This window comes from Tachypleus tridentatus, chromosome 13 (genome assembly GCF_004210375.1).
Source record: "Tachypleus tridentatus isolate NWPU-2018 chromosome 13, ASM421037v1, whole genome shotgun sequence".
Taxonomy (NCBI): Eukaryota; Metazoa; Arthropoda; class Merostomata; order Xiphosura; family Limulidae; genus Tachypleus; species Tachypleus tridentatus.
Window position 1 is genome coordinate 152,762,825 of NC_134837.1, and position 18,956 is coordinate 152,781,780.

Genomic DNA, 18,956 nt, shown 5'->3' on the forward strand with positions numbered 1-18,956 from the left:
TTTTAAATATATTTTCTTTTTGGGTATTAATTGAAAAGAGATTTAATTTCTAAATAAAAAAAGTTAAAACCAATATAGACAGGTGGGATAAAAGAATATACATCCAGTTTAGGAAGAAAATACAGATTCATATTTTGAATTGTAAGACAAGATAAGAGGCACATAGGAGTATTGTTCTCTTGAAGCTATGGGATATGTTTTGAAATGGTCCTTTGCAGCATTAAATATTTTATGGGCTTATAATGTGTTACACTGACAAGCATCAAATACTAAATAGCCAAGAATAGGAATCATTAATTAAGATATCAATTATTTAATCACTTCAACAGACTTATGCCTGTGATCTTACCTTTATAAACAAAATGTACTTATTTCAGAAAGGTATCAGCCACTAACTATAAGTAAATGGTCTTCAGTCACCATATAAGAGAGAATCTTTATATTATAGCACAAATGTTTCAGAGAAATTTCCAACTCATTGTCGAAATACATTTGATAACATTTTAGACAAATGTTTTATAGCTATGTATCACTAGTTTGTAGTTGTTTTAGGTACAACAGAAAAACAAAATAAAATTCACCTGCAGTATTGCCTTCTTTGTCAAGGCTATTAAAATATGCACCCCATTTGTAGAGAGCCTGTAAACATGGGTATCGCCCATGAAATGCAGCAGTATGTACTGGTGTCCATCCCCTTTCATTCTGGGTCTTATGACTCTGTCATGGGTAAAAATTAGTTGTGTTTTTAAAATTAAAAACATTTATTACCAATACTTCTATAGCAAGTTATAGAACCACTGCTCTTGTAAACAAATGATTAAATAGTGGGAGAGAAAAACTCTGTATGAATGTCTTAAATGATATACTTCTCAGGCAATTAATGTTACACGCATTTTTGTTTGTGCATAAATGGCCACATTAACATTACGATGCACAAATTAACCAGCATGTGTTTTTAAGAAACTCTTTATAATATTCATGTAATTATCTTACAAGAACATCTGACTACTGATGAATTTTTTAACTATCTGCTGTTTTAATTGGTATTACTATGTTGTGGTTATATTCTTATTATAAAAGTTAACATTTTCCTTACTTAAAATGTATTTCAGATGAATACTCATTTTTCCATAGAGCAGATAGCTAATATGTGACGACAAGAAACTCACTTGAAGTAAAAATGTATCTCAAGATGACTGGTATGGGTATTAACACTTTTACTAAAATAAAATAGAAAAAAATGTTAACAAAGAAGATGACCTAATAAGGTTGAAACATTGTTCTCTACTTTATTGTAATAAAAGTTTTAATACCCATACCAGCCATCTTGAGATATAGATAGCCAATACCTTGCACCATTGCTGAAAAGTTTTTGGACATTTCAAGTGCCTGAATAAATCTTCCACCTCTACACAGTTAACATGTACCATGCTATTCTATGATGCAATCAGCAATAGACTATAACTCTCTACCAAATAAAAGGGCAACACATCCTCCATGTGCATTACTTCCCTTGTGCTCTTTGTGTAATAGCAAATGGTCATTGTTGACAAGTAAGAAGAGGAATGCCGCAAATGGCAAAGAGATACGAGTGGATAGATGAGTACCTTTTTAAAACATATTTTCAGATAAGAAAATGTTAAATTCAGAAATGCTTTCTATCTTTCTACAGAACAAACAGCTAGAACTTTACAATGAGAAGATGGAGAAGGGAATGAAGAAGAAATTAAAAAAATGAACTTCTTTCCAAGGGTGTTGTCACAAATACAGAAGTGAAAGGTCCATAATGTCAGACAAAGTAGAGATACAACAGTAAATAAATCATAAATGTGCATGTCACTCCACTGTAGCAACACTCTTATATACATTACACATAAAAAAGAAAACACTTGCCAGAAAAAAAAATACTTTTAAAATTTTTGCTTTTGAATTTTAGTTTATTTTTGTCTTGTTTTTCTTGTACATACATGAGCTAAATCATATATTGCCTCTCCAGTTTAAAAAGTGAGTTAGTAGTGGCCACCTAGCAGAGGTAAACATGTTTCATTGTGAGATTATAGCAACATAAAAACACAGAAATTCATAAATTATGTCATAGGTCCCCCGCTGGTACAGCAGTAAGTCTATGGATTTACAACATTAAAATCAAGGGTTTGATTCCCCTCGGAGGACTCAGCAGATAGCACTGATGTGACTTTGCTCTAAGACAACACACATACACAAACCACATACTTGGCAGATTAAACTGGAGGAAGGAGCTTTCAGGAAATAAAATCAACCAATGTAGGTGGTAAGTAAAGGAGGCTTTCATAATCAAAATATTTAAGATCAGAGACAAAGAGAAAAGAAGATACATCTTTATAGAAAAATTGTACAAGAAACAGTGACAAAAGATACAAATGGAGGATTTATCAGAGCTTTAAGAAATAAACAGAGGTTTCAGTGAAGAAGATGAACTTGACGACAAAACCAATTGGATTTATAAGAACTGAAGAAATAAAAGAACAGTCAGGAAAACGATGGAAGATCTTTGGAAAAGCCTCTTTTTAATTATTAATAGTAAAAACAGATGACTACTCTTAAATAGTCAGGTTAAAAAACGAAGAGGAAGAGTCTAATGTCCTTGAGGAAGAGAGTAGAGCAAGAGGATCAACATCAACAAACCATCTGCTACTGGTGATAAATTTCAAAGATGGATGGCTGACAAAAGAAAGCCAGAAAAAAGACTACTTTGTAAGAAAAACCCATCTGTCTCACAAAGGACAAGAAAATAAAGGACAGAGGACTGAGCTTGACAATAAAAGAAGTTGGTGAAACTCATACAAAAACACTCAGCAGAACCTACAGAAGTGAGAGTTCATGAGTCTTAAGTATGAGATAAAGAATGTAAGATAAAATCAACCATGTGATTTGCAATGGAAGTGACACTACTCATCATCAGAGCAACTCCAGCAGCATTTAAAGAAAACAAGACAATGCCTGTGGAGAAAAGACTGGATCTCTGTGGGTTTGAGAAATGTCCTTATGAGAAGTTTCTCTATAATAAGTTAGAAAACTGAATTTAAGAAAAATACTGATATTATTATTATTTCTACATCCATAATGACAAGAAAACCCACTTGTAGAGAAAAATATATATATAAAAACGGCTGGTATGGGTTGAGAAAATTTTTTGTGTAGAAGGTTGAAATGTTGTTCGCTCCTCTACATAAAAAATATTCTCAACCCATACCAGCCATTTTTACATATATTATTTCTACATGTTTTTTCAGTAGTGTAATGGTCTAAAATGAAAATACTGCCACAATCAAGGTTCAACAACAAAAAACATTTTTTTTCAACAATGCCAAGTCTTAGAAATAAAAGAAATAAATTCAACACTTACCAAAACATAATTAACAAACAAGTGCCTGGTCAGGACTTCACACAATATTAATAAACAATATATCAAATATATTAATAATATCAATATTATTTAAATTATGAAATTGTGAAGAAATAAGTATTAAATGAGTGCAAGAAGAAAAACAGCCACTCTCTACTATTAGAATATTCACTTCAAGACAATTATAAATCTGATTACCATTCCACATCTCAATAGAGTCAATACACAATTAAGCCGTCCATGGGTGACTGCCAGATGTAGAGGACTGTTTCCATGATTATCCAGTTTTTCCAGCAGAACTCCAAAATTATTCAAGATCTAGATGTTTCAGACATTAACAAAATTTACTATACATCTAAATGAAGAAATTATATTGTTAATTTCTTATGACAAATATAATTAATTATAACTCAACATGGCTACAAACACCTTATTCTTAGTCAGAATAATCAGTGATGACAAGAAAACCCACTTGTAGAGAAAAATATATATGTAAAACGGCTGGTGTTGGTTGAGATTTTTTTATTTATTTAAAGTCAGAATGTTTATAACAGGTCAGTTTTTTTTTTATACATGCATCTGAAAGCTTAAAGCTTTTATCAGTAACCACATATAAATCTCTCTCCTTTTCCACAAGATCAATATGCTACTCACTGAAGAAATATGTTCTTTTCAAGTTTGCATGCCTCAAATACATCATTTTATACATTTTGATGTTAATTTTTCATGTTGGTTTTTCACATCCTTCTAAATACAAAAATGTCAAAAGTATTGACCCTTACAAGTATTTAAGTATCATCAAAAAATTCAGAAAAAATACTTTCAGGAAGATAACTAAATTGATAGCATATACAATGAACAAAAAAGCCCCAAAAGATATGCCTTAGGGATACCACATACCTTATTTTTTATGTATTTGTAAGTCTTATCATCAATTTCATAATAATATGGTTTACCAATTACACTTCTGTACAATACCTTATAAAAGGTATTCTGAAAGTTAAATATACCATCACTACAAGTAAGCTGACAAACAGCTTATGATGGACTTTGTTTATTAAATTCTAGTTTTCCAAATTTGTTTCTCAATGAATTTTTTATGTTGATTCTAGCATTTTGCTAATAACACAAATAAAGACAGATCTATATTTTTCTTGGTGTTACTTAGTATTTTTTCTTCAAGTTTAATGGACATCACAATGGTAATTTTTTATCCATTAAATTACCCTGTGTCAAGTACAATCCTTACCATCTTCATACTATAAGTTTTTAAAGATTTAGAATAAATTTCCTTTCCTTTTTTTTCAAAATATTTTTGTCTTTAACAAAACATGGTTAGAGAAATGGCTTTTAATGAAACAAACATGTTTATCTATCCTTTAATTTAATTAAAGATTCTCATTATATATATTTATATGCATGTTATAAATTAGTTGGACTATTGTTATAAAGGCAGGTTGTGCACAATAATGCATATCTGTGAAAGGATAAAAACATTATATTAATTATTTTTACAATAATATGCAAATATGCAATCTAGTTTTACCTCAAGTACAAGGTGATGACCGTTGATAGCAGCAATGTGTGCAGGGGTCCATCCTTGTGAACTACTAACTGAAGGATCAATTTTGGACCATAAGAGCCATTGAACACTCTAACATGAGATGTATGAGCAGTGTATATATACATATATCAACATATAAATCATTATAACAGTCAACTGTTTTATTATATCAAGTACAACAAAAAAATTTAAATTATTAGAAAAAGTCCCAAATTAATCTCACAAAATTTGCTGATATAGCATTATTAAATCTGAAAATGTCAAAAGTACTGCAAATATTAAATATGTGATTTATGATAATTCGTACATCATATATCAGAGTTCAAAGTTAAACAAAATCCTTAGAGATCCCCAGCTCCTAACGTTTTGTAATTTGGTAAACAGTTAAAAATATACAGACCAACTAAAGCATTATTAAATTCTACAACTCCAATTATGCATTAATGTGTTCCACTTATATTAAAACTGGTACAATTGACTTACTAATAAAAAGAATAAACTTATGTTGAGTCTTAAAAAATACAAAACATCTATTTTTGATGGAGGCTTAAAAAAATTAAACTAGAATAAAAACTTGATCACCCCTCTTTTCCTTTTTGGATATAATGAAGTTTGGAATGTCTTCTATAACAAACAAGAGGTATACACAAAGTTAAACTACAATAAGTATGACAATCCAATGCCAAATAGCTATTATCAGATTAATTTTTGTTGGAGTATTTATTTGAATTTATTTCTAAATATTTTTACATCAATCTCAATAATCTATATATATTAGAAACTTACTAGAATTTTAAACCTATAGAAAACAGCTAAATAGATAATTTTACAAAATAGTTTTATTCAAAGTCAAAAACTAAGATTTTTTAAGCTCATGGATCATTTAATCAGGCTAAACAGAACATTAGGATATTAAAAAAAAAAGAGTATATGAAGATAAAATGTTGACTGAAACTGTTAAAATTAACACTAATGAATTCTTTTTAATATATTAAGGGTATGTAAAATGTTATGATGGGAATGGGGCCTCAGAGGTTTGATAAAAAAGTTCATTATTGATGATTACAAGATAGCTGGGTTATCAAGTTTTATTTTTTCTTCACTTTTCACTAACTAAAATTTAAGCACAATACTTCATACTGAGCATTTTTCCAATAGAAACAAGATCAAACAAAATTAACACCTTCATTTTCAGTTTGTTAAAAGAAATTTAGAAAGATTAAAAATGATAAGGTTTCTGGACCAGATGATACGTCCCTAAACATTTTGAACAAAGTTAATAATTTAATATGTGAAATGCCACTATTTTCTTGCAGGTCCTGGAATAGTGAGTAGATACCAAAAATTAGAAGTTGACTAATGTTGTTTTGTTTTTGTTTTTGAAAGCCTGATAAGAGACATTTTGCAAAGGCATTTAATGCAGTTTAAAATTTTGTTGGATAGCCAACATGGTTCACTATGGAAATATCTTGCCTTACTAATTTTTTGATGATATTTTGAAAAGTTACTGCTTATGTAAATGAGGGTAAGGGTGTGGATTTGGTGTATCTGATAAAGTGCCATATAAAAGGCTTTAGAAAGATGGTGCAGATAATAAATTGACTATTTTTTAGAAAAGTAGTTGGGTGAAAGTATGCAAAATATTGTTACAAATGGGATTCAGTTTGAATGAATTAATGTCACAAGTGGGATACGACAGGGCTCAGTGGTAAGACCTTTGTTCTTTTTAGTTTAAATCAATGACAATAATGAAAGACTTACAAATATGTTACTTAAATTTGCTGATGATATTAAGGTCTTGAGCATTGCTAGATATGGAGAGGATGCTGTTGCTGTACAAAAATATATAGCTTATTTGATGAGTTGGGCAAAATGAGATACTGTTTTTAATTGCAATAAATGCAAGATAAAGCATGTGGGTTATCATAATTTGGGTTATAATTTTGATGGGAATAGCATTATCAGTGTTAAGAATGGATCTTAGTGTTCTAGTCAATCAGTTTCTTAAGCTATCCAAAGCAGTACAGTTTTGCTAATTGTAGGGTGAATAGGATTTTAGGTTGTATCTACAAAATGGTTGAATAAAAGGTGAAGAAGTTTAGACCATATTTTCAGTATTGTGTTCATTCTTGGGTTCCTTGTCTTAGGAAAAACATTGATTCATTAGAAATGGCCCAAAAAAGGATGATACCTGGGGCGTAAAAGTTGTCTGATGAAAACTGGTTAAAATTTCTTGAAATTGTTTTATTTCAAAAAACCAAAAATTAGAAAGTATCTTATTGAGAGTTTTAAGGCTCTTAAAGGAGATATGAGTGTTGAAGCATCATCTGTTTTTAAAACACAATAATGGGAATAGCAGGACTAGGAGACACAAATATAACATTTGAAAGAGTAGAATTCATCTTCATATAAGAATTTGAAACAGTTTTATCTTTCTAGCAAGGTAGTTGGCCTTTTTAATGGATTGTCTTCAGACATGGTGGAGGCAACAAATTTAAGTAAGTTTAAGGAAAGGCTTGACAAATATTTGAATGACAAGGATTAGTTGTCAGTTATTCATTTCTTTTTAGCTTGGTTCAGTTTAGATAATGGGATAGTCTAGATAGATGAACAGGTCCAAAAGTATCATAAAAGCACAGTACAATGTTATATAACACATTATGCCTTATTTCATAAACCACTAGGACCTGCACGACCAGGTGGTTAAGGCACTCAACTTGTAATCCGAGGGTCAAGGGTTCATATCCCTGTAATATTAAACATGCTCGCCCTTTCAGCCATGGGGCATTATAATGTGACAGTCAATCCCACTATTTGTTGGTAAAAGAGTAGCCCGAAAGTTGTCAGTGGATGGTGATGACTAGCTACCTTCCCTCTAGTCTTACACTGCTAAATTAGGAATGGTTAGCACAGATAGCCCTCGTGTAGCTTTGTGCAAAATTAAAAAAACAAAAACAAACATATTATATACATATATATATATATATATACAATAATTCTATACATTTGTAAATGCAGCATATTTTGCTTGCGAGAACTAGGTTACTGTGCTCATCCATCATCCTACAACTTTCAGGTATGATGTTCCTGGATAAAATGATATATAAATCAAGATGCTGTAAGGTTCAGTTTAAAAAAACTAATACTGTGTATTTAACATACCTTTAACTGTCCATATAAAGATGCCCAATGAAGTGCAGTGAAACTGTTCTGCTTTGCCTGTTCATTAATATTGTGTCCAGCCTTTAGTATAATATTCAACGCTACAAGATCTCCGGAAGCCGCTGCTTTGTGAAAATCACTAAGTAGAAGAGGCATGACTAAATGTATGAGCAAATTTTCTTCACAACAATCCACGGAAGGTATCTGCTATCAATAAAGTATTATAAACCTGAAAAATTATATGTGCAAGCAACGTGAACAGAATATATACATACACATGCATGTTGTTTAAATCAATTTTATTTAATAGCATTTTCTAAATTAACACCTAATTTTTTCCTACTTTGAATTCCTAGTTATTACTTTTATCTCAGAAAATATTTTTAAATTTGTTTTGAAAGCTCCAATACAGAAATCTGGCATCAGATTTAAATATACGTACTTTTTTAGCTTTCCTGTAAGTTGTAATGTATTGCAGTGAAAATAATTATACTTATTCTTCCGTGTATTTGTATCTATTTTATATTATATCTGAAAATAAAAAGTTAAAATACCCTAGGCCTAATGAAGTAATTTTGAAACATCATACTTCTTAATATTTCCAAATAAAATTCAAGAACTATCCACTTATCGCAGGTTTTACAAAAAAAATAAAATTATACTGAAAAAATTTCAAAATATTTTATAATTGAATTAACATTAAGGTTTAGACACTATATTAAAATACATTTCCAAATTAATTTAGAGTTACCGCCCAATTCAGTTTGCCTCTCATCAAGTAATCCACCAAACGTTGGCTTATTCTTTCTATATTGTTTTCTTTTACTTGTTTATTTTTAACTTACCGAAGTCCAAAGATGTTATAATTTCATTGTATAGGAAAGACATTGAATTGGTAGATAAAGTTCAGAGGAGTTCAGGTTGTTATATGAGGAGGGATTAAGATTCTTAAGTATTTTTTTTAAAAAAGCAGAACTAGAGGGAATCTGTTTGAAGTGTTTGGAATTATAAACGGAATTGATAATATTGATACATCAACATTTTTCGTACTTAACAGCGAGAATTATGGAACTAAGTGACACAAGTATAGATTAAGGCAAGGTAGAAGCCGTTTTCAGCTATGACAATTTTATTTTTCGAATAAGGAGGTTGGTCTATGGAACAGGTTACCTTCGGGTGTTGTGGTGGTAGTAAATTTGAGTGAGTTTATAAGAAAGCTTGATAGATATATGAATGATAAGAGCTGATTTAAAATTTTAAAATAATTTTAATTTGGCTTAAAGGATGGAACAGCCAAGATAAACCACCAGTTTATCTTGTTGTCCTACAATCTTTTTCTACAAATCACACAACCTTATGAATTTTACACATTTTGCTCCGACAAAAGCAATGCCGCTGTTATTGCTTTATTATTTCTTTTTTAATTTCGCGCAAAGCTACATGACGGCTATTTGCGCTAGTTGTTCCTAATTTAGCAGTGTAAGACAAGAGGAAAAGCAGCTAGTCATCACCACCCACCGCCAAAGAATAGTGGAATTGGCCATCTTATTGTAACGCTCCCACAGCTGAAAGGGCGATCATGTTTGATGCGACAGAGATTCAAACCCGCGGCTCTCGAATTACGTGTCGATCGCCTTAACCACCTAGCCACGATGGGCCGGAGAACTGCTTTGAATTGTAAAAATTCATCCTAAAATCAATTTGGAATTGTAATGTTTTTAAGCCAATATCTTTTTAAATAATTATTTTAAGTTTAAAGTCAATGTTCAGAAAATGCATTACTTTTACGTCTTCTGTAAATTTACGAATCCAAATTATAGCCACGACATTGAGCTCAAGGATTAAGGAGCCTGCACAAAATACTCTATACAATCAGAGTAACTTTCTTCCTGCTGTGCAAGAAAACTTCAGTATTGAGGAAAGCGCCTGAAGTGAAAAAATGAGAACAATGAAAATTATACAGTCTACCGACTTGCCCTTTCCATAGTTATGCAACTTTTCCATGAATCATCCGAAAGTAGCTCGCGAACCACAACCATTATTCTGTAGATCACACCCTGACCTGTGGAAGCCAAGTGGTGCTGCACAATCTGTTAAATATGGATTCGATTCAACAAAGATGCGTCGTGTTGCATCTCTGCAATGAACATGGATTTTATCTCAAAATATGAAGAAATTACAGTTTTGTGTTGCTTTCATTGCGAGGTTTACTGAAATCCAATTTAGATAAAAAAGATTCTCCAAAAGACATGAATATCTCACAGAGAGACACTTCGCCAAATATTGGCCATAATATACATATAATGAAAAAAGGCAGCTTTAAGGTATTTTTAAACAATAACAATAATGTTTCCACCTCAAAGTGTATATCTACTGAGGGAAATCCAAAGAACATTGAAGACTACACTCTTGTTTGCACTTTGAAAATGTTACCTACTTTGAATAAAAATGTTTGTTTTTTATTTCTCGTTTAAATTGGTTTTAACCTTCGTTCTCACCCGGCCATTTTCGTTTCTTAATGTCTTATAAATAATATAAATAGTTTTTCAATTACTATTAAGTATGTCGTATCCAAGTCGACTTGAAAATCCTGATATTGAGGGGAAAGATCTCGTCGGTACTGGATATAACAGTTATTATATAGTTAACTTGTTACTATACATCTTGTTTATTTCCGCTTAGAAATTATTTTTATAATTATTGTGAGTTTTAAGTTAGAGTATTCGTAAAAGTCGCTAGATGGCCGATGAATGGTTAGCTCTTAAAATTTTGTCAGGATTAAATTACACAACAGTGAACTCATCCCACGTTGAAAATTTGCAGATTTTAGTCGCCAGACTTCAGTGTTTATCCCACCATCATTTTCAAGAAACTTTACAAATTCTGATAATTTAGATATTTATTTTCAATTTAACCATAACTTCTTTTACCTTGAATATGACCAAATTTTGCTTTTAATGTCAAAGATGGCGTTAATGATTTTCTTCTGCTGAATTTTGTACTTCGTGATGCATGATTTCACAATTTTCAACTCATTTAAACGAAAATTAATGTAAATGTTGGTTATTTATTTGGTTTATAAGTCATAATACAAAATGAATTTCTTGTTTTTGTATTGCAACAAATAGCATACAAAATATAATATTGAATGTCTTATAAAAATGTGAGGTTTTTTATAACAAGTTTAAAATACTGATTTCGTATAAAGTCACGCTGTGGGGACTCTTTGATTTGCTCTGTGAGATAAATGAGTTATCGTCCTTAAAAACCGCATGGTTTAATATATTTATCATGGGTTAGTTTCTTTGTCAGGAGTTTTTTGGTGCTTTCTCACGGTTGGAATTAGATCGTGGTAAACCTACATTCTTATGTGAATTATTGTCTTAGTGAGGAGTTTGGGAAAAATATAGGCATATTTAGCAAATATCTTGTTGCAAACTCGTAATACTATATAATTGTATTATTGCAAATAATTCTTTAATTACTTTTAGTGTTTATTTATTCACACTCAAGAAGTATCATAATTTGATAGTAGCTGAATAACCTTTCTAAAGAGGATGATTTAGATTTTATTTTAGCACAGAGCGGTTTCTATACCAAGTTTTTATGTTATAATTGTACACCTTCAGTGAACGCCATTGTTTTTTACGGAAAGCCTATTTCAAAATGTTCATCCTACATGTTCGTACTCATAACAATTGTATAATAAAAATATTTTAAAAGTATTCTACATCCATTTGTCACTTTTACCCATACTTAAAGACGCGTACATGTCTTTCACACTATTTTACTATATATTTAACAAATTCATTATGATAATATTTTATGGTTTTGTATTACAAATATTAAAATTTATAATTCTTGCATTGATATAAAACATTCATGGCGATATATATAGCCGTATCTTAATACACTTCAGGCTCTGCAGCGTTCTAGTTTTAAATACTGTCAATAAATAGTATGTTGTGGAAGTTCAGAATTGTAAACATACTGCTGGGTATTTTCCTGCTTTAAAAATCCGTATATTGTAAACATATTGTTATGCTTACCTGGATTTTTTCATAACAACACAAAATGCTGCTTTTACTCGTGAGAACAAAGAAAAAATTGATACACTAAATTACAAGATTGGTAACAAAGCACATTAAAAAAGTACAAGTTACTTGGACTGATGCTGACAAATATAAGACTGAGAAAATAGCATATACACGTATGTCTCAGCGAAGTTTAAATGCCACCATAGCGATTGCGTTGTTGAATTAGGCTTACCATGCAACAACTTTGTAAAACTATTTATACATGTACATGCATATATAAACATCATTTTAATGGATATACATCTATTACATGATAATATGGTGTAATATTTTTATCTGTAGTTAACATATTCTTTTTTCCGGTTTCATGTTATTACAAATTACAAGTAAATAACATTTAAGACAAAGGAGAGAAGGATATCTCCACTTTAGAAATATTTTGTTTAATTTCCTCTATGTTTATCGGATCTTCAGGCAAAAGTAAACTTCAAACAAGGCCCATATCAGTATTGTAATAAATAGTAATGACTAAAACCATTGTTTTTACTCTTTTCATTAACTTTTGAAATTATGCTGAAGATGGCGCTAATAAAGTGCTCCTCTTTTTAAACGCTAATAATAGCAAGTAACAACTAATTTTTTTAGTACACTCCAGTGACCCATTTTTACACGTATCGCGACTCTTGATATACTGTTACAGTTGTTTTAGATTAAGTACACCATTGCTTTCATACAGATCACGTGTTTCCTTGAAAAAAGAAGAAATATTTAGGTTGTAGACTATCCAATGTCATTAGACATAAGGACGATAAAATGATTTGTTTGTGAAAACACGTATGTGTCACAAATTTTGACGAAGACGTAATCAAACATTATTGAAAGCGAAATATTGAAGGTTTTGTAAAAACATATTTATAACTTATAGGCACTGCATGATTAGTCTATTAGCATAAATAGCAAATTGCTTTAACGTGTTTCTATACGAGTGTTGAAAATGTGTTTTGTTTTTTAAAATAGTTTTTGTTGTTGTTACTTTTCATTACCCAAAATAAACAAACTGGCGTAACAAATTACTATAATGTTTGGAAATATTCATGATATCAGAAAAAACACGTAGGTTCAAGAAGTCTTGACACTAAATGATAAACCTCTATAACCCGAGCGATTGTATAACACTTTGACCATGAAAAAGAAAGGTCCACCTTTCGAAAGTGCTCAGTTTATATGTTTTATAGTATTTTGTATCTCAAGAAGGACATATCGTTACAAAAAAATGTACTTATACATTATAATGAGTAGCTCTCTCTTTTTCCTTCCAGTACCAATGTTTTTTCAACTATTTTATGAAATAAAAAGTAATATTTACTGCCTAACGTGAATAAAATCAAAGCTTTTAACTGAAGTTAAGAACCAAGACAGTGTCGAGTTATAACTATGACTTACTTTTACTTTTAATGTTGAACAGAACTATTTTTAACATCAAAAACGGTAGTGAAATTGCTGTATAACGTCGAAGATTCAAACTTTTGGTTGAAAATTACAAAAAGATGACATCAACTTTAATAACTCACTCTTATCTGATTAAACAATATAAGCTTCTAGTATGGAGGTTACATTTATATCAGCGTATTTCTTGTTCCTACAGTTCGTTTTATTAGTACGATTAAGGTCTTCTATTGGGTCAGTTAAAATATAAATATTAAATACCATTGACACTTCTACAGGTAGCGTAGGGATCAAGGAACCTCAAATGATATACAACAGTACAATAACCTAATAAATTACCTATTATTAATTGGCCTAACTTATAAAATGTTAAGTAGGTGCTAGGTGCTTTGATAGGGTTACTTGACTTATGTAATGTTCTATGACACCTCTGTTTTTATAATGAGGGTTAATCATTTCACATGAAACCATATAATACTTGATTCAATGTAACAACTTATCCTAAGTACCTCTTTTTGTAACATTGTGGGAAAACTGGGTAATTTCTACACTTCTTCCTGGTGTAAGTAAGATGGAACTAACCTGTGCCATTTAACTTGTACGTCTCGCAATTAACTATAACATATGTTTTTAATAATCTAAAACACGTAATACTATAAAAATGTTGAAATTAAGGTTTCTTCTTTTTTATTTTGTTTGTAAGCAAAGCTTGTGAATTATATTACTTTACCTAGAGTTACAAAGCTTTTAAAAGTATCCTGAATGAAGTATAATTATGGTTTGGTTTGTTTTGAATTTTGCGCAAAGCTACAATAGAACTATCTGCGCTAGCTATCCCTAATTTAACAGAGTAAGACTTGAGGGAAGGCAGCTAGTCATCACCACCCACCACCAACTCTTGGGCTACTCTTTTACCAAAGAATAGTGGGATTGACCGTCACTTTATAACGTCTCTACGGTTGAAAGTGCGAGCATGTTTGGTGTGACGGAGATTCGAACCCGCGTCCACAAGGTATAATTATGTTTTAATGTTTTTTTCATTCTTATAACACGTGCTATAAGTCTTAATACAAAATTTACATTATGTGTAAATCAAAGAAAATATTCAAAATATATTTATTCACAAACTTATAATAGAACTTATGATTGAACCTGTTTTTGATAAACTACTTTTTATTTAATCTTTAAAATGTATTTTGAATATTTTTGTTATTTCTAACTATGAGCTTTTGTTGTTTGTTTGTTTTTGTTTTTTTTATCCAAGAAAAATAAAGTGAAAAATATTTTATGTTTTGGAGTACCTGTAAACCTCATTTTGAAGGAAAATTTTTTTCAACCCTGAAAACTTTTACAGCAACATTTTATTTCAAATAAACACATGAGAACAAATAATACATTAAAACCAGAAAGCGTACTTTATGAACATCATACATATGACGATATGAAATATTGAAACCATACAAGCAGCATTTCTTTCAGAGAAAATAATGAGACGTCCCCGGTGAACAAACGATAACCTTGAGGACTTATAATGCTAAAAATCGGGGTTTAATACCCGCGGTGGGCACAGCGCAAATAACTTATTTTGCACTTGAAAACAAATAATGAAACACGTGAGAAGCAACTTAAGTACGACCATGTCACACAGCAGTCCAGTCTGGTAAACACAGTACTGTGTTATCTCTCTATGAGCAACCTTTTACACATTTTATATAGTATGTACCATCAAAAATTTGTATTTTTTTTTCATAAAATATCAGGTACCTCTACTAATGGGGTAACATAAAAAGTTAGTTTGATCGTGATAAGTGTTTCACGAGTTATGGTAAGAAAGAATACTTTCACTTTTTTCTCTTATTTATTGATTAGAAACATTTAAATCGGCTGTATTTTTTTTCTATCTATACCTTGAATTTATCTTCCTTTACAAAGGCGTTAATTTACAAGAAATGTAATGCAACACTATTTGTTTTCGTTAAGTGAATAAAACGTTTTTAACTCATCTCACTGGTTGCCAACGTAGTAATATATTATATTAATTAAAAACTACCATTAAGAAACCTAACTGCATTGTTAGTTTCACAAAAAAAAATTGGCAAAACATTCTGGCTCATTCACAGTGATCAACAATCAAATTTTTAAACAGTTTCCATTAGAAGAAAGTAAAACGTTTATATTTAATTGTTAAGAATTCACAACAATTCACATCTGCAAACATATATTCACAAAATACGTGAAAGGTGATAGGAACCAGCCTAGCACCGAGTTCTATTTTATTCTGTTTCCACGTGTAAAGTTTTAATAACATTTTGTTGGAAATTTTTTATGCCTTAAACTAGTCGATTTTCTAACGAAGTGACAAATTTGCAAAACGTATTTCAGGCCTTTTTCTTCACAGTAAATAAATTCAGTTATCGTACATGAAAAGAAAGGTTTGAGTTTCAGTGATGCATTTAGTCTAATAAAAATAGTTAGATTTATCTCTTTCTCAACTTAATTTTGTGCTTTATAATGAAGAATAAAACACACATTACTGTAAGTTCATTTCACACAAGTTCATTAAAAAGGAGTGAACTTGGACTTGGACTAACACACTAATATCTAGTGAACAAAAGTTTTGAAAGTTTTGTTCTAAAACCTATAATCAAATTTATCTTAGTCAGTTATTCAAAGAAATAGCTCAAATAATCAAATAATAATAAAAGTAACTTTGAAATAACGTAAAATAAACAATAACGACATATTTTTATATCGATGGTTGCCTGAACTACAAAGTACACAATCAGTGTCAGCTTCTTTCACACGTACTGTAACAATTTCAACTCTACCCCATTTAGATTAAAGCACATATATAAAGAAATTAACACTAAACAATAGTATGCAATACTCATCGATAGTTATCATTTTAATTAGATTCATGTTTATTTCACACCTTTATCTACAAAGTCAAATGCTTGAAATGTATTGTATGTTTTTCGAAGACAAGAATATTGTTTACTGAAAATGCCATTTTATATAAAATAAATATTAGTCACTTATTACTCTTGATCTACAAATAAACTGAGCTTAGTATTCTATAATATATATATATACTGTTTGAAATGTTTTTAGATTTATCGGTATGTGCGTTAAATGTTATTGGAAATAATTAGTAACATATAATTTTCGATCAAAAACAAATGTTAATATTTAATCCTCGATCAACAATTTCAAAATCAACTAAAAGAATAACAAAAAATGTAACTTTTTTTTTCTTCAAGCTGAGTTGATGGTAAAAGGGAATTTACATGTTTGCTTGTGTTCCTTGCACTTTAACTGCACAAAATGGAGTGAAGTTTAAGTATCCTTTAGAATTTCTGAAATTATCTGAATTAACCTAGTTAGGTACTTCTTAAATGTAATTAGGGAAGCATCCAAGTGGTTTCTGTAAGGAAGGCCATGAAAGAAAATCATGTCAAAGTCAACGTCTCAAACTCACTCAAAATGTATCTTCTAAATCTAAGGCACTAAACTAAATAATTTCATGAAATTCACCAAAAAAATGTTCATGCACGCATCAACTGGATGTTAGGTCAGACTTTTGTTTTTAACGATTCTTAGAGTATTTCTCAAAATCTTTACAAAATAAAAACTCTTCGTTTCTGGTACACCCCAGAACGAGACTTAAATCCTAAATACAAGTTTCGGTTTTCGGTGAGATATCTCTAAAATCAACCACCATTACAGTGACGTTATCAACGGATCCCCGCAAATAAGCTTGCATCACGAGACTTTTGGCACCCAAATAAGGTTCGTCGAGATGATTAGAAATGAATAAGACAGCTTCTTCATTTGTAAAAGCATCCCACAATCCATCGGTAGCTAGAATCATAAACTGAGGTGTGATTTCCTTAAGGTTGAAGGTGAGAATATCAGGTTCTGCTGTGATAAGTTTCCTATCTTTTAAAGGGTAATCTCCTAGAGCTCGCGATGTTGCAAGTATACCAGCAACCCTCCACACGCCGTTAAACGTGATGAAACCGCCAGCTTCCTTAATTCTTTTGTGTTCTTCTAGCTAGAGAGAAACAACAACTGTGGTGTTACACAACTTATAGAAGTACTGTAGAAACACAGTTCTTTGTTGTAAACTTCTGGGAACTGAAATTACAAACAAGAGAAAAAAAGAATAATGCTCCATAAAGTCGATCGAATTAAACACGTTATGGTATGCGACTTGAATGTTATCAGTATTATAAATAGTGGCGCCACAATAAAGGATAATAAGAAGCCAGCATAAGTATCTATACTGGATCAGCGCCAAAAACTATTCATACAAAACCTCCTTGTGGCATAAACTTCCCAATGCTCTACAAGTACTCCTTATGATATAGGTTTTTACCATAAGTTGTTTCCAAAATTACAAATATATGTTTGTAGTCTCCCGACGAGACAACGATTAGTTTACGGACTTACAAGGCTAAAATCCAGGGTTTGATTCCCTACCATCGACACAACTTTGAAAATCTAAAATCAAGTAAAGTTTTTCATTTGCAATGTACATTAATAGTTTTAGAACATTATTGTAATTTTTAACTTGAATGCAGACAAAAGAATCGAATACAATAAAATTCGTTCATAGTTAGTGTTTATATATTTTCACAAGCAAGATGGAAACATAATTTAGTTCGTTCATATTTTAGGTCTAACTTTTCTCAATTTGTTTTCGATAATTTAATATCTTATTTTACATAAAACTGATTGAATTATAGTATTAATTAAGATGGAGAGATAGTCTGACAAACAAACTGAATATTTAATAAAAAAATAGACCATTCGTTTCCATAAAAAAGTGCCCTCCCAAGGATTACAGCAGTATGTTTGAAGGCTTATAACATTAAAAACCGGGTTTCGATATTAGTAGTTGATACAGCAGAGATGTCCCACTGCATAATTTTGCTTTTAATAACAAACAAACCGACGTTACTGTTACATACAATTTTGTTATTATACCTGATCAAGACAGATGATGAGGCCCGGCATGGCCAAGCGTGTTAAGGCGTGCGAGTCGTAATCTGAGGGTCGCGGGTTCGCATCCCCATCGCGCCAAACATGCTCGCCATTTCAGCCGTGGGGGCGTTATAATGTGACGGTCAATCCCACTATTCGTTGATAAAAGGGTAGCCCAAGAGTTGGCGGTGGGTGGTGATGACTAGCTGCCTTCCCTCTAGTCTTACACTGCTAAATTAGGGACGGCTAGCACAGATAGCCCTCGAGTAGCTTTGTGCGAAATTCCAAAACAAACAAAGAAACAGATGATGAAGTTTTTGGTGAAACATGTAAATGTAATAACTAAAATGAAAAAATAGTTGTGTTTTTTTGTTTT

The 18,956-nt window shown here is 31.0% G+C and overlaps 2 protein-coding genes across 10 annotated transcripts in view; both read right to left on the reverse strand.

The window, feature by feature from the left end:
• LOC143238301 (ankyrin repeat domain-containing protein 42-like) overlaps positions 1 to 9,156 on the reverse strand; it is a 36,305-nt gene extending 27,149 nt beyond the window's left edge. For 2 of the 9 annotated variants that reach the window (XM_076478392.1, XM_076478391.1), the window contains exons 1-5: positions 8,863 to 8,913; positions 8,112 to 8,315; positions 4,932 to 5,039; positions 3,584 to 3,703; positions 582 to 717 (exon numbers count right to left, since the gene is read on the reverse strand). In XM_076478392.1, the coding sequence (XP_076334507.1) occupies positions 582 to 717; positions 3,584 to 3,703; positions 4,932 to 5,039; positions 8,112 to 8,315; positions 8,863 to 8,886 (592 nt within the window). In that variant the 5' untranslated portion in view covers positions 8,887 to 8,913. Of the gene's footprint in view, positions 1 to 581; positions 718 to 3,583; positions 3,704 to 4,931; positions 5,040 to 8,111; positions 8,341 to 8,553; positions 8,806 to 8,862; positions 8,914 to 8,956 lie in introns of those variants that run through there. The other 7 variants (XM_076478398.1, XM_076478394.1, XM_076478396.1 and 4 more) reach the window with 7 other exon arrangements.
• A 5,781-nt stretch (positions 9,157 to 14,937) lies between these two features.
• Positions 14,938 to 18,956, reverse strand: part of LOC143238303 (protein phosphatase 1L-like) — a 31,888-nt gene continuing 27,869 nt past the window's right edge. The window contains exon 4 of the mRNA XM_076478401.1: positions 14,938 to 17,648. Coding sequence (XP_076334516.1) covers positions 17,265 to 17,648 — 384 coding nt within the window. The 3' untranslated portion in view covers positions 14,938 to 17,264. The remainder of the gene's footprint in view (positions 17,649 to 18,956) is intronic.